The following is a 13,982-nucleotide window of genomic DNA, read 5'->3' as shown; positions in this document are numbered from 1 at the left end:
GGGATTTTTGTTTTCAAAATGTCACGACCACCAACTCGCGTTTTGTCCCAGTGAGATTATGGATTCTTAGTCACGGATGGAGTTTGAAGGTTTCTGTTGTGTAATCTGCAGTGTTTGCTGAAGCCCTTGTCTGTGAACTGTCTTCTTTTTCCCTGAACAAATGAAACACATGGACAAACAAACACTCTGAACAAAGGCTGGAAAGAAAAAATAAATATATAAATAAATAAAACCATCCATCGACATGTCTACTTTCAGTAGGTTTTAGTGACTGGATTTAGGTTTTACTAAATGCTCACGCTATTTAACCTTTTTTTATTTTTGACATTAGCAAATATTAGGCAACACAACAACAATTAGTTAAACTGAACTAAGTTGGATTTATTTAACTAGTCCTAAAAACACAAATGCAGCTATTACAAGATACAGTCAGGAGTAGGCCTGTCACGATAAGATTTTTTTTTGTGGACGATATATCGCTCCAGAAATGATTGCGATACACAATATTTTTGTAATTTTAGGACTATTAAATGCAACTGACATAATAATAACAGAATAGAATAATAAAGCAATTATACACTTTTTAAACACGGCAGTTATTGAAGCATGACTGGCTAAAATACTGTTCACTGTTATATATGTGAACAAACATACAAATAAACGCAATATACGTTATCACGATAATCAAAAATTATTGAGATCGTGTTCATTTATTGTACGATAAATCGATATTGCAATTATTGTGACAGGCCCAGTCAGGAGAAAACATATGTAGAAGTACAGATGTGTATTACTACTGTTGATTTCTCCACACTAAAGCAGAAACTGGTACCAACTGGAATGGCTTTGGTGTTGCAGTTTTGAATGTATGCTGTACAGGCACCCAATTGTACTCCAGTCATAAACACAATCCAATCTAAAGCTCTGCTACACCCTCAAAAAAAGAGGCCACAAAGGCTTTTATTAATGCAACAGAAGAAACATTTTTCTCCTAACACTTTATTCTTTCCTACCGTTCTCTTCTCTCTCCATCTCCTTTTGAATGTATAGAGATGCCCTGTTCTTCCTGTTGTGTCCTGACGTTGTCCAGCCTGGCTCCTCACTGCCCTGCTGCTGCTGTGATGCAGTCCTGCTCTGAAACCCTGACTTCAACATAACCACTGATCATGTACTCAGCACCTACTCACACTCATAACTCAGAACATGTTTCTACTTATAGCTCTACTTATAGCTCCCCTACGTATAGCTCCCCATTATTTCTGTGTACAGTTGTTTTTGTTCTGTTATTTGTTTGTGCTGAGGAGGATGGGTTCCTCTAAATGTTTCTTCATATTGGAGTGAGGTAGACTTTTCTTGCCATTGTTGCCACAGTCACTGTAGTGCTTATTTATAAAAGCGTTGGACCCCTATTTCTGTAAAGCTAGTCTGGTACAAACTTCATAACCACTACAAAACTTTCAACACACTCTCTTACAGTGAGGTCTCCTACAAGTTAATGTCTCAAACATTTGTTAGCTAAGAGTTTGTAGTGTGAAACTATTTTACAGTAGAGCATAGGGGTGTGACGACATCTCGTGGCACGAGATCTCTCGAGATTAAAACGTGACAATATTTCTCGTCAAGCTTAAACCTGTCTCGTGATAAAAAAAATGTTTAGTGTGGACTTTTTAAGCGGGATCTGGCAACACAGTAGCGATAGCAGCGAGTGTGGTGGCTGAGCAGTGAGAGCAGCTCTCAGCAGAAGAGGAAAATTCAGACATTTGCACAGAAGATGCTTCTGCTACTTTTACGTTGTATGTCTGGCTGCATTTTGGCTCCAGTGGAAACAATAAACGTTAACATGTGACCAACAAGACACAAACCATATGTAAGTACTGTAAGTAAATCGTACACATGACTGTTTCATAGGCAGTTGTATTAATCCCTTAGCTCTGTACTGTTTTTAAAAAAAATGTTCTGTCTCTGTTTGCACTTCAAGCATAGTCTTAAAATGACTGGTTATGGTTATGCATAGTTAAATTACAAGAGATTTAAGAGGGAAAAAAACACAAACCATAGTCTTAATATGACTGGTTGTGGTTTGCATTAATTGTTTGCACTATATAAGATCTAGAAAAGTTTTATTTTTTATTCTTATTTTTATTTCTGTTTCTTATAAAATCAATGTGTGAGAGAAACCAGTCTGTTAAGTTTGCGTTATATGATTTTGTCAAATAAAACTCTAGTTTTTAAGCCATTTTTCATTTTTGGCGTTTTCTTTAAAATTTTATTTTTAAATCTCGTCTCATTTTTGTGAACCCAGTATCATGTCTCGTCTCATGATATTAGCGTCCTGTCACACCCCTGGTAGAGCATGAAAACAGAATACAATATCAGAAACTATATAAGACAAATCACAAAACGACTGCACACCTGTCTTTGTTATAACCCAGAACTTAACAACACATTTTAAAACAAATAGAGGATAATGCCAATACACATAGCATATGTGTTCCTGAACATCTGTACCCATATGATGCCAATGGAAATATTTTTCCTTCAATATATTTTACACAAAATATGGCCATGTCTCTAAAAAGAGTCAGTGGCTGATTTCACATGTATTGGAGGAGGCATGTGCTAGTCTTCACCCTCCTGGTGTTGGGGCATCACTAGTGATAGGGGGAGTCCTAATAAGTGAGTTGGGTAATTGGTCATGTATTGTAAATTGGAGAGAAAATGAGATTGGAAATAAAATTATATATATGAAAAAAAAGCAAAAAGAAATGCAAAAAAAAAAAAATCAAAGCCAAACATCTGTCATCAAAATAAGCCATGATCATTAATTCACATTTCTTTGTGAAATTGAAAGAGCTGACAGCTGTTTTAAAAGTAATGAACTGACAGCAAAAGGCACAGGAGGTGTAATTAATCTGCACTCAGCCTAGTCCTAAAAGCTGTTGTGTTGAAGGAGGCATTACTGTCTGCCAGTCCCCTTAAAAGTGTGTGTATTAAAGTGGTTGGGGGTGTAAAACCATTGTGATACATCTACAGTTTACCAGTGGAACTAACCTCAGAAAATAGTCCTGTTTAAAATGCCACACCGCACTCAGTCTATAACACAGCTGATGAAATCACTGAAGGAAGTGATGCTGGAGATACACCCTCTGATATGAAGTGTTCTAAGGTGGGGAAATGCCTGAAAGACAATAGGCCTCTGAGGCACTGTTTTAACTGCGACTTATACCCATGTGTTAGATCCTCTGCCAACATTCAGGTGACTGCGCGATGCTTCACAGCTTCTGCTTCACGCTATTCACAGAACTGGAGGGAAAAACGCAGCAGCAGCAGTGAAAGAATCGCCTATTCACTGCAGAGGTCATGTGCAAACGCTGAGCAAAACAGCAAACGTAGAGCTTACACTGCCATGAGCACTTCAGTCACGCCTATAAAGAGTGGATGAGTAAGAAAAAGCATAAAAACACCACAGACTGCTGTACAGAGGCAGAATGTCATCACAGTGGTGGTACAGAGCACTATAGCCGCTGGAGGCAAGCGTCCCCTTTGGCCAGAGCTAATTTTGAAGCATATGCAAGTGTGATCAGCCCACAGGATCAGATCAGTGTTTGTAAATGGGGCCAGTTTTGAGGTGACACAAGGGTTTGGGCTTGTATATTTTACTGAAATCTTTTTAAATCAGAATGAAAAGAGCGAATACAAAAGCTGTGCATCTCAGGTCATGATGCTCCACACACCTGAAAGTCAATTAGCAACACCAGAGTAACCACTTAGTGTGTCACATCATCCACTAGGTAATACATGAGCAATGACTTAAGATTCCATAGAATCCATTTGAGAATATTTCAGAACCATACCAGACACCCAATTAACAAGCCAGTGCAACCACCAGGTATACCCTGCCAACCTCTTGGGAGAGCACAGGAACTGCCTCTGTAACCACATTAAAAACACCTCAGAAATTGCCTAGGATACCACAGCAACCAGTTGGCAACCACATAACATAGCAAGAACAGCACACACCTGGGATAGCACAGCACCAACCCGGGAAATCACAGAAACACTTAGCGACAACTAAAATAACCCCATAACCATTTTTACCAACAAGCACGTCTCCGACTACAAACTAAAACACCTCAGCAACCACCTGAAAGAAAACAACTGCAGAAACTGCCAAGAAATCACACCATTGAAATACCATTACAATTAACTTCACAGCTCCCATCATTACATTACATCATTACATTACATTTGGCAGATGCTTTTGTCCAAAGCGACTTACAATAGTGAAGTACAAAAGTAATAGAAGTTAAAGGTAAAACATCTTTATATAGGGCCTAAAGGAGGTCAAAGGGAAATAATGGGATAGAGGAGTAGAGAAGGTGGAAGAGGGAAATGAGGTTAGAAGTAGTTAGTGTGTTAGAGGTGTTAGGAGAGTGCTCTTTGAAGAGCTCTGTCTTCAGGAGTTTATTAAAGAGTCAGTGAGAGATTTTCTTGATCTGGTAGTGGAAGGTAGTTTGTTCCACCATTGGGGAACTCTGTATGAGAACAGTCTGGATTGCTTTGTTGTTTGTTTGGTAAAGCGAGACGACGTTCATTGGAGGAGCGCAACGGATGGGAGGTAGCGTAAGCCTTCAGGAGTGAATGCAGGTAGGAAAGAGTTGTTCTGTCATCACCTTGTAGACGATTCTAAGAGCTTTGAATTTGACACGAGCAGCAACTGGTAGCCAATGGAGCTCAATGAGCAGTGGGGTTGGTTTTTGGCTGGTTGAAGACCAGACGTGTTGCTGCATCCTGAATCATCTGGAGTGGTTTTACTACACAAGCAAGGAGGCCAGTTAGTATGGCATTGCAGTAGTCGAGGTGTGAGATGACCACTGCTTGTACCAGGAGTTGGTTGGTCTGTTGCATCAGAAACTGTACATTTTTCTGATGTTATAAAGCGCAAAGCGTCAGGATTGAGCAACTGAGGCCACATGGTGCGTGAAGAAGAGCTGGTCATCAACCATAACACCAAGGTTCCTAGCAACCTTTGTCGGGGAGAGAGAGAGAGAGATTCGATGGTCATGCAACCATTTAACAACATTGCAACAACTTTGTAACATTATAGGAAAAACCTGTGATACCATTAGGTTTGTTGTCAAGGTGGGGATTGAATCCTTGCAACCACCTGGGATCCCAAAGCTACCACTTATGAACATCTCTGAATCATTGCAGCATGATGTGTTTGATATAATTTGGCATTACATGTCCAGTGAGCAACCCTAATAGAAACTGTCTAGAAACACCTGAACTTCTATCACAACCACCTAGCAACACCACAGCATTCACCTGGGAAACACCCTGGAAACCACTAAGCATCACCTTTGTAAGCCCATCAAACAGCACTCTTAACTACATCATTACGATATATGTATTTACAAATGTGAAGCTCCTCCTTATGGCTCCATAAATGCAATGCGATTCCCAGCATCCATTCAGACCCCAGGCCATCACAACCATGACAATTAGGTTTCACACCAAAACAAAATCACATCCAGAAGCAAAGCCTACATAAGTTACACAAGAAAAAAGAAAAGAAAAAGGAAAAAAAAGGACAAATTTAGCTTTCAAGGACCTGACAAGAGCCACATTGTCTTCCTTGAAAATCTCGATGCCCAAGGGCAACTCGCTTTCAACTAAATAAGCATTAGGCATCAGGCTCATTACTCGACCACGTGATCCACCGCAGGCAGCACAGCTTTCTGTCATCCGACCGGGCCGACGCAGCCATCAAACGCACTATTCTCGAGCGTGTAGTAATTTGGGATTTACCTACAGCCTCCAGTGCTCCAAAAATAAGCAGAATTAAAATAACTAAAGGTCAGATTAAAATAGCCCAAACCCACGGCCTCAGAGGTAAGCCACTCGGCACAAAATTACTTTCTATAAAATGACGTTTACTGTCTCTGGAGAGACCGGGCTAAATCTGTTTCATCCTGGTTGTTCTCAGGAAGGGCAGAGCCGCAGACACTTCACTGTCCGCAGCGGGCAGAGGAAGGTAAAAAGGTGACAATGGTTTACAACAGACTCATTCACTGAAGAATTTCCTTCAGAGACGACACACAACACATACTCACCGGCCACGTGAACTATCGAGCTAAAGTCCTACGATATGTACTAGAAGGGTGCAGATTTACTCTGAAAAGTAAGAGGGATGCTGATAGGCCAGTGTGCTAGGACAATTTACACTAAAAAAATAGAGGAAAAAAAGGGAAAAAAAACTTTGTCAGTTTCCCAGACAGGGATTAAGCCTAGTCCTAGCTTATGGCTGCATCCTTACTGCATATCACACACTAACACTATGAGCAATATACTATACGCTTACGTTAATACACAAAATATTAACATACTATGCCGTTTTGTACTAAACAGAAAGCAATGAATATGTTACTATGTCAACATATGTCACTGCAAGTTCTCCAGCCAAAGCTTTTTTTTTTCAAATGAATATTCAATCCCACCAGTTCTGAGTATCGTAGGTATTTGCAAACAGTCTAATTTTGACACTTTTTTTATCACTTTTATTACTTATTATACTTCATACTCAAATATTAGGTAGTGTTAGCACACAATTGGGGCACACCCTATATTTTCCTTACAATAAAAATCTCTATTCACAAAATCTGGTGTCTGTGCTTTATCATTGTCTGGGATGCAGCCCCTATATTTTTCTGCATATAGAGGGTAAATAGATTTAAATGTTACATCACAGTACAATTTTTGTTTTAAATTGTTTGTTGCTGGATAATTTTATCAAAATATGTCTATAATTAATACGCTCTAATAAGTCAGTTCTCAACCTCCAAATATAATTGGGTAACATGAAAAAAAAATGGGAGGGATATCCTTTAGCAAACTTTCAAAGTCTAACTTTTATTGCATACCATTTACCTGGAAATAATAACAGAGTGAGCGTACATTTGCTTTATAACATTAGATTAAATCACCAATCAGCACTAACTGCTCATACTTTGGTCAGAAGATCAGACATGGACAGAGACAGTAATGTTCTCCTTTCTCCTTCTCTGCAAAGTGTTTTTTCACACCTAAAAGTCTGGACCAGAGACAACACCAAGGTTAATGTCTTTGTTACATTGTATATACAGTATTTGTTCCGGATAGTTTTGGTTTTACGCTGCAGTTTAGTATGTGAACTAAATATTTTTACTACATCCTGTCATCATCAGCTATGTTGGTGAAGTCTCTCTAAACTTCATATGTTTATTGGTTTGCAGAATGTTAGTTAGTTAGTTATGAGTTCATTAAATTGCTTTGCCAAGGTGCTGTGACAAATTCTAGCTCTCTGTCAGAACAGAGTCTCCCAGAATGAATGTAAAACATTCTCCTCAGATTCCTTTTTCTCAGCATGAAACAAATTATTTTTCCTTCGACTGATCAGAAATTTCGAACCATATAGAAAAATGCTTACAGACTGAAGATGAACTGGACTAAACATCCTAAACTCTGGACCTTTCACACCTGCTTTATTATTTTTTTTGGTTCTAAGCAAATTGAAAAGTCCGAACCAAACTAGGTAGGTGTAAAAACACACTTGCAGTCCTGCTTGAAAATAATGCAGAGCACCAACAGTACAGAGAAACAGCTCGGATCAGCCAGTGTCTGCAGAAGATGAGAGAACTCAACCGGGGCTTTACCACCTCAACCACAGACTATCAGCTGATCAAGTGTGAGAAATATACAACGCTGCGGTTCCTGGCTGACTAAAACCTTTCACTACTCAGGAAGAGGCGGAGATTGCAAATCACCTACATTACCACTATCTACACGGTCATCTATATTCTGTTTTTTTTTTTTTTATAGACAGACAGGGTTTAGTATAAAGGTGCTGGTTACAATACAACATGATATTATAACAGTGGAAAAATGTATATAAAAATACAAGAAATATTATTTATTTAAACGTGTCGCTCATTGTTTATTTCCTGAATTATTTGGAAAGTATTTTCCAAATTACCCAAGCAATGAGTTTAAGTGAGGACAATTTCCTTATGATAAACTGGACACACAATGAACTGGACGGTTGCTTGATGGTTGATATCCTAGGTGGTGTTTGGGGTGTTCGTAAGTGGCTGCTTTGGTATGAATCTTAAAAGGGTTGTTATTAAGACTATTAAGTTATATATCATTATAATGAGTGCAGGTGCAGTAGTCACATATCTGGACATATGATGTCAAGTAAGGCAAATCCTTGAAATAGGATCCAATAATAGAATATATAAGATATGAAGAATATGAAAAAAAAATCCATTCTTAGGGACACAAGAAAGGTTATCAGAACATGGCAACTGAAGGGAAAGTCTTCAGAATATTCTCTTACAATACTAAAGGTCAGATCTGAGTTCATGTTCACCTCTGATAACAGCTCAGCACAGGAACCAGCAGCAGCCTGTTATATGGAATAACTGTTTCAGGCTTTAAGTGGTTTGCTTATCCATTTTGTTATGAACACTGCTGGTTCAAGCCCTTACAGACAGACATTCACCACACATTTAGTGTTCCTGACAAAGAAAAAAGGTCTCCAAAAACGTAGGGCTTTCAGAACAGCTTTACAAATCACAGCAGTGGCTATGAACAGGTTATGATATCAGCTAAACACAGAATGATATCAGTATCTGCTTAAAACTTTATTTATTCATATTAATTGCACTTTAATATCACTAGAAGGGATTATAATAGCCAGATATGACTTTACATTCAAATTGGCCAGCAGCATTATTAATAATTTTGAGTCAGACTCAACACATACATTATAAAACATTATAAAACATTATATGGTCTTCATTGTACCAAAAATGCAAGTTCAAGTCTTGTCCTGATGATTTTTACAGCATATAAATGACTGTACATCGTCGTAACTGTTCATTCAGGTCCAACTGGCCAATAGATTTTGTCAATCGTCAAACTGTGAATGTATGTACATCTACATCTATACAGGTAAGGTTATGCAGCATGGGCAACCGTCCCCAGTTCCCATATTGGTGCATCCCTGGCTTTACTCGCACAAATTTATTTGATTAAAACAAAAATTACTCAAAACCTAAATTTTAGTGATGGACCCTTCAAGACCCAACCAAGTGAAAGATGCCGAAGTAGCACAAAACACATTCTGAACAGAACTGAGCACAGCCCCCCTGACCTGATTCCCCACAGCACCATATGACCATATGATTAATGGCACCATATGTAAACAAATACAATAAGCATTGGCGCAATCTGGCTGAATTCACCACAGATTGTAGATGAACACTTGCTGACCCACTTACAGGGCTGTCCAGCATGGAGAACAAAGCACAGCTGTCTATCAATAGCATGTCTCTGTTTTGAAGGATGGCATAAATGTAGAACAGCCAACATATGGTTGTTTGAAGGCATCTAATGGGTGTGTGTGTGTGTGTGTGTGTGTGTGTGTGTGTGTGTGTGTGTGTGTGTGTGTGTGTGTGTGTGTATGAAAGACTAAACAAATTCCACTCACGATAGACAGCAGATAGTAACATAATAATAAAGCAAGAAGACAAAATCCTGCACCTAACAACTTGCGTTACACATAGGGCCCGGCCTAGTGCCTAGATCCTACACCTAACAATTAAGGTGGTTGTGGACTTTTATGATCTGACCAGCAACATTTAGCAGTAAGTGAACATATATGGTACATGATAAGACCCTACATCTGACCCATATGGTTTCTGTGGCCTTTTATCGTCCAACCAGCAACATTTAACTTTAAGTGGACTAACATGGAACATGACCAGACTTGCATCTAACAATTTTGGTTATTGTAACCATTTATGAGCCGATCAACACATCCACTGGGGCAAGAATACATGAAACCTCTCCCTCACCCAAACACCGGAAATGTTCATGTATTATAAAAACAACAGATTTGGTAGATAGCTAGTCCTAAAAAGCTGTGACCTTAAGTGGTCCTTTTGAAGAGGGCTTCCTCCATTTGCACAGAGGCCTAATGCATTTCTGTTTTGGTTACAGTACACAGTGCTTCCCATCACATGTCAGTAAAACAATGTAAAATAGTTCGGATGAATTATCCTTGGGTTAAGAATATAACCCAAGAATATATATAAGCAAAAATGGTTAGCAACCTTACATATTTAATGTATGTCAAGTTTAATACAAACTATAAATCACTATAGGTTAAAAACATAACAATAAATCAATGTTGAATCAACGTTGAATCAATGTGCCATAATCAATTCTTACATGGGAAATCAATAATGGGAAATGAACACTGATTCAACAAACCCCACTTTTTCTATCTGGGGAAAGCTTCGTTTCATGTTAGCCTTGTGCTACTATAACGGACCAACCTTTTTAGATATGAAAGAAAACTCGTTATTTTTCGGTTTGAAATCAGAAATGCTCAAACTCTAGCCTAGCTGACTAACTAGTATAGCTAAACAATGAACAAAAAGGTTCCAAGAACATTCAGAGAACTGTCTAGATTAAACTTTCAGTTTAACGTTCTGAAAACGTTCTACTAATTATATATTTTTTAGTTGAACAGAACAAAGCACAAACAATATTTAGGTTAGCTAACAACGTTATTAGAACGTTTTTCACATACTTAACTTACATTATCAGCTAGACGAATACTAACATTTTAGAAACGTTAAATATGGTTTACATGCCCAAAACAAAACATATAAACAATGATACAAGTGGTGTTGCAGCGACTAAAAACGTTGAAAATAAAAGGTTGTAAGAATATTCAGAGAACTGGACAGAATGTGCGTCCAGTGTAACGTTCTGAAAACGTCCTACTAAGCAAAAACGGTTAGCCGGGAAAAAACAGAACACAGATAATATAACTTACCTAGATAGGTTAGCTAAAGTTAGATGTCTAGCTTACATATTTATTGTAATACAAGCTTAATGCAAACAATACATATAACGTTAAGCTAGTTAGCTAGCTAGGTAAAAAAAATACAACGTTAAATTAATGTTGAATTAACGTAAAATCGATGTACACTAATAAATCAATTCTGACGTGGGAAAACAATGTAGTCTTAAACCATTACAGATGAAAAATAAACGTTTTCCCCACTGTTTCCTTGTGGGGAATGCTTCACATCATGTTAGTTTTGTGCTGCTTTGATGAGCCAACTTTTTTGGAGAGATATGAAGTGAAAACACGATATTTTGGGGGGGGGTTAAAAGCAGATATTATGCCCATACTCTAGCTAGTGTACCTAAAAATAACAGATACTGGTATATTCTAGCTAACGGCTTACCTGCAGATTCGCCCGTGTTGATCCAGTCCGGATTCGCAATGCTAGCTATGGCAAAAATATCCGCAGCCAGAAAGAGGCACCCTGAAATGATGGTCAGTTTATCCATCTCAGTTCGTGTTGAGGCTGGAAAACGGTGAGGAAAATCTTCTTCAAGGAGGGAAAAGACCCCCTTTATCCAGTCCAATGGTTAATGTTTGTCAGGTAGCCGGATTATTAGCGTTAGCTAAGTTAGCTAACCTAGTAACGCTAGCAGTTCGGCTCGGCTCTCTCCGACAAAACGGACCCGAACCCGAGGCGCAACCGTCAGATCCAGTTTCGCCACATTACCGCTAGATAGCTAAGCTAACCCTCAGCTAGCTCTGGCTTCTGCGGGGATAGTCCATCTTTCCAGAACCAGAGGAGAGAATTAGCTTACATTGTACGCCGCTAAATGTGTACTTTTTAAGGTATTAATTAATAAATCTCGAGCTAACAAAAAAGCAGCAAAAACAGCTGGCGGCTAGCACCGCCGCTAAGCTAACTATCCTACTAGCTTAGCTTAGGTTGCTAACCTAGCAACAGAACAGTAGCAGAAAAGCCTTTAGCTACAAGCGAGTCGGTTCACTCGGCGGCCATCCGGGCATTCCGCTAACTAACGCTAGATCCACTCATGTAAGACCAGCCTCCTATCTGTTTGAATGGGACGAGACCGAAACACGCTAAACTGAAGGTCTAATTACTATTTCAATATCATATTTAAAATCACCAATCAACTATAACAAGCTCCTCGTGAACAGTTTGTAGAGTTTGTCTCCATAACGCACAAAAAACATGATTTTTCGTCTCGGTGTGTTTACTGCGCTTGCGCAGATCTTCCCAGCTCTGCCCACTAGCACGCTGACGCTCCGCCCCTCGAAGCGTATCCAGCAAGATGATTGGCTATTTCCGTCGAAGGGCGGGGCTATACACTTGAGCGCATGCTGCTTGCTTGAGCTTTGCGAGAATTCCCAGTCATGTTATTTCAACCAAGTGGTTGATCTCCATCCACGTCGTTAACCCTCTATAGCACGATAGTTTTTTTTATATTTGTTAAAGAGAAAATCAGACCACTTTTAGGAGCTTGTGTGGGTCCCTGTTTATATAATCACTCCACACTTTTAAGAAACACTGTTTTAGAATGAATGTCTGTGAACTTTATAATATTGTCCTGAGGCAACAAACTTAAAATCCCTGTTTTAGGATAGATAAATGAAAACAAACCAGCCAAAACAGGCTTAATTTAAATATTTATATATTAAAAATTAATCAAATAAATGTTTTTATGCCTGAAGGCAACACCATGCCATAGAGGGTTAAAACCGTCTCTATCCTGCTGCTGCTGCTTCTTCAGGCTCCGTTGAGTGAACGGCGGGCCTGCGGCGACTCGCCGCCCCAAACATCCATCCTGACAAGCGATGTAAAGGCGTGTGAGATCCCGGATGAGGTCAAATATCAGAATAACACGCCAGAGGCCGTCTCCATACGTCCAGTGAGCGGAGATCCATCCTCCTCCTCCCTCGGCTTATTCACTCCTCACACCTCACCATCCTCATATTCTCCTCTGTCCGACTCGCATCCGCAAACAGCGCAAAGCAGGCGGGCAGAGAGAGCAGACCGACCCGCCGGATCCTCCACACCGCTCCGCCTCACAAGGCACGACTCTGGCCCGGCTGGGCTCCACAACTTTCATCAGGTGTCATCCGGAAGACTGAAGTCCCTATGTTGGGGCAGTAAAACAGGCGCGATCTCCTGATCTCCTGATGCCCGAGCTCGGTTAGCTATTCCATTCTCAGATGACACGGAGCAGCAGCAGTCTGCTCGTCACTCGCTCACACATAACATAACGGGCTCTCCAGTTCTCGCGAGCTTCCGGAACAGTCCGAGGTTTGTGAGAAGAGCAGTGAGAACAGTGAAATCATTCAATCAGTCAAGTATGATAAAGTTTAGTAAAATACACTTAAGGGAGGGTCAGTGTAACGTTTATTCATTTACTTTTCTGACTGTTTGAGGCTAAATGCAAAAATAGAAAATTGTTTGTAAAAACATTTTTTAATGTAGTGCAGTGTACAAGTTTTCATAATTTCAGGAAAAATGAAATATATATACGTATATATATATATATATATATATATATATATATATATATATATATATATATATATATATATATATATCTTTTTTCCGAATTATTCAATTTTACCACCAGATTTGTGTAAAATACAGAAAAATAGACAAATCTGAAAATCGAAAGATTTTATTCTTGAAAATTCTGTTTGCAAAAGGCTGAAATGAAAAACTATAAAATTGAATATGAAATTGGATGAAAACCCATATCTTCACTAAAATTTTCACTGAATGGAAAAATATATATATTTTTATACCCAATATTCTATTATCAAGTTTAGCAGTCAGAAAATAAAACTGCTAAATGTTACACTGACCCAGAAGTAAGAAATTATACCAGACTGTGCATTAGCTAATTATTTCTCCTTGTTTGAGCTCTTGTCAAGAGACAAGAGTTTGTCATATTGCACTGTAGTTAGCTACTAGGGATGCAGAGATGTGGTAAATCTGGGCCAATGTTAATATCTGATATCACACATGTAGCTATACTAGTGCATCTCAAAAGAAATGTGAAACTCATATATTATATAGATG

General features: G+C 39.0%; 1 protein-coding gene across 1 annotated transcript in view; it reads right to left on the bottom strand.

The window, feature by feature from the left end:
• Positions 1 to 13,152, bottom strand: part of mosmoa (modulator of smoothened a) — a 39,860-nt gene extending 26,708 nt beyond the window's left edge. The window contains exon 1 of the mRNA XM_007232220.4: positions 11,307 to 13,152. Coding sequence (XP_007232282.1) covers positions 11,307 to 11,412 — 106 coding nt within the window. The 5' untranslated portion in view covers positions 11,413 to 13,152. The remainder of the gene's footprint in view (positions 1 to 11,306) is intronic.
• Positions 13,153 to 13,982: the final 830 nt, after the last annotated feature.

Source organism: Astyanax mexicanus, chromosome 19 (assembly GCF_023375975.1).
Source record: "Astyanax mexicanus isolate ESR-SI-001 chromosome 19, AstMex3_surface, whole genome shotgun sequence".
In the NCBI taxonomy this organism is placed as follows: domain Eukaryota; kingdom Metazoa; phylum Chordata; class Actinopteri; order Characiformes; family Acestrorhamphidae; genus Astyanax; species Astyanax mexicanus.
The sequence above is the reverse complement of the archived record's forward strand: the minus strand, read 5'-3'. Positions and strand labels throughout refer to the sequence as shown.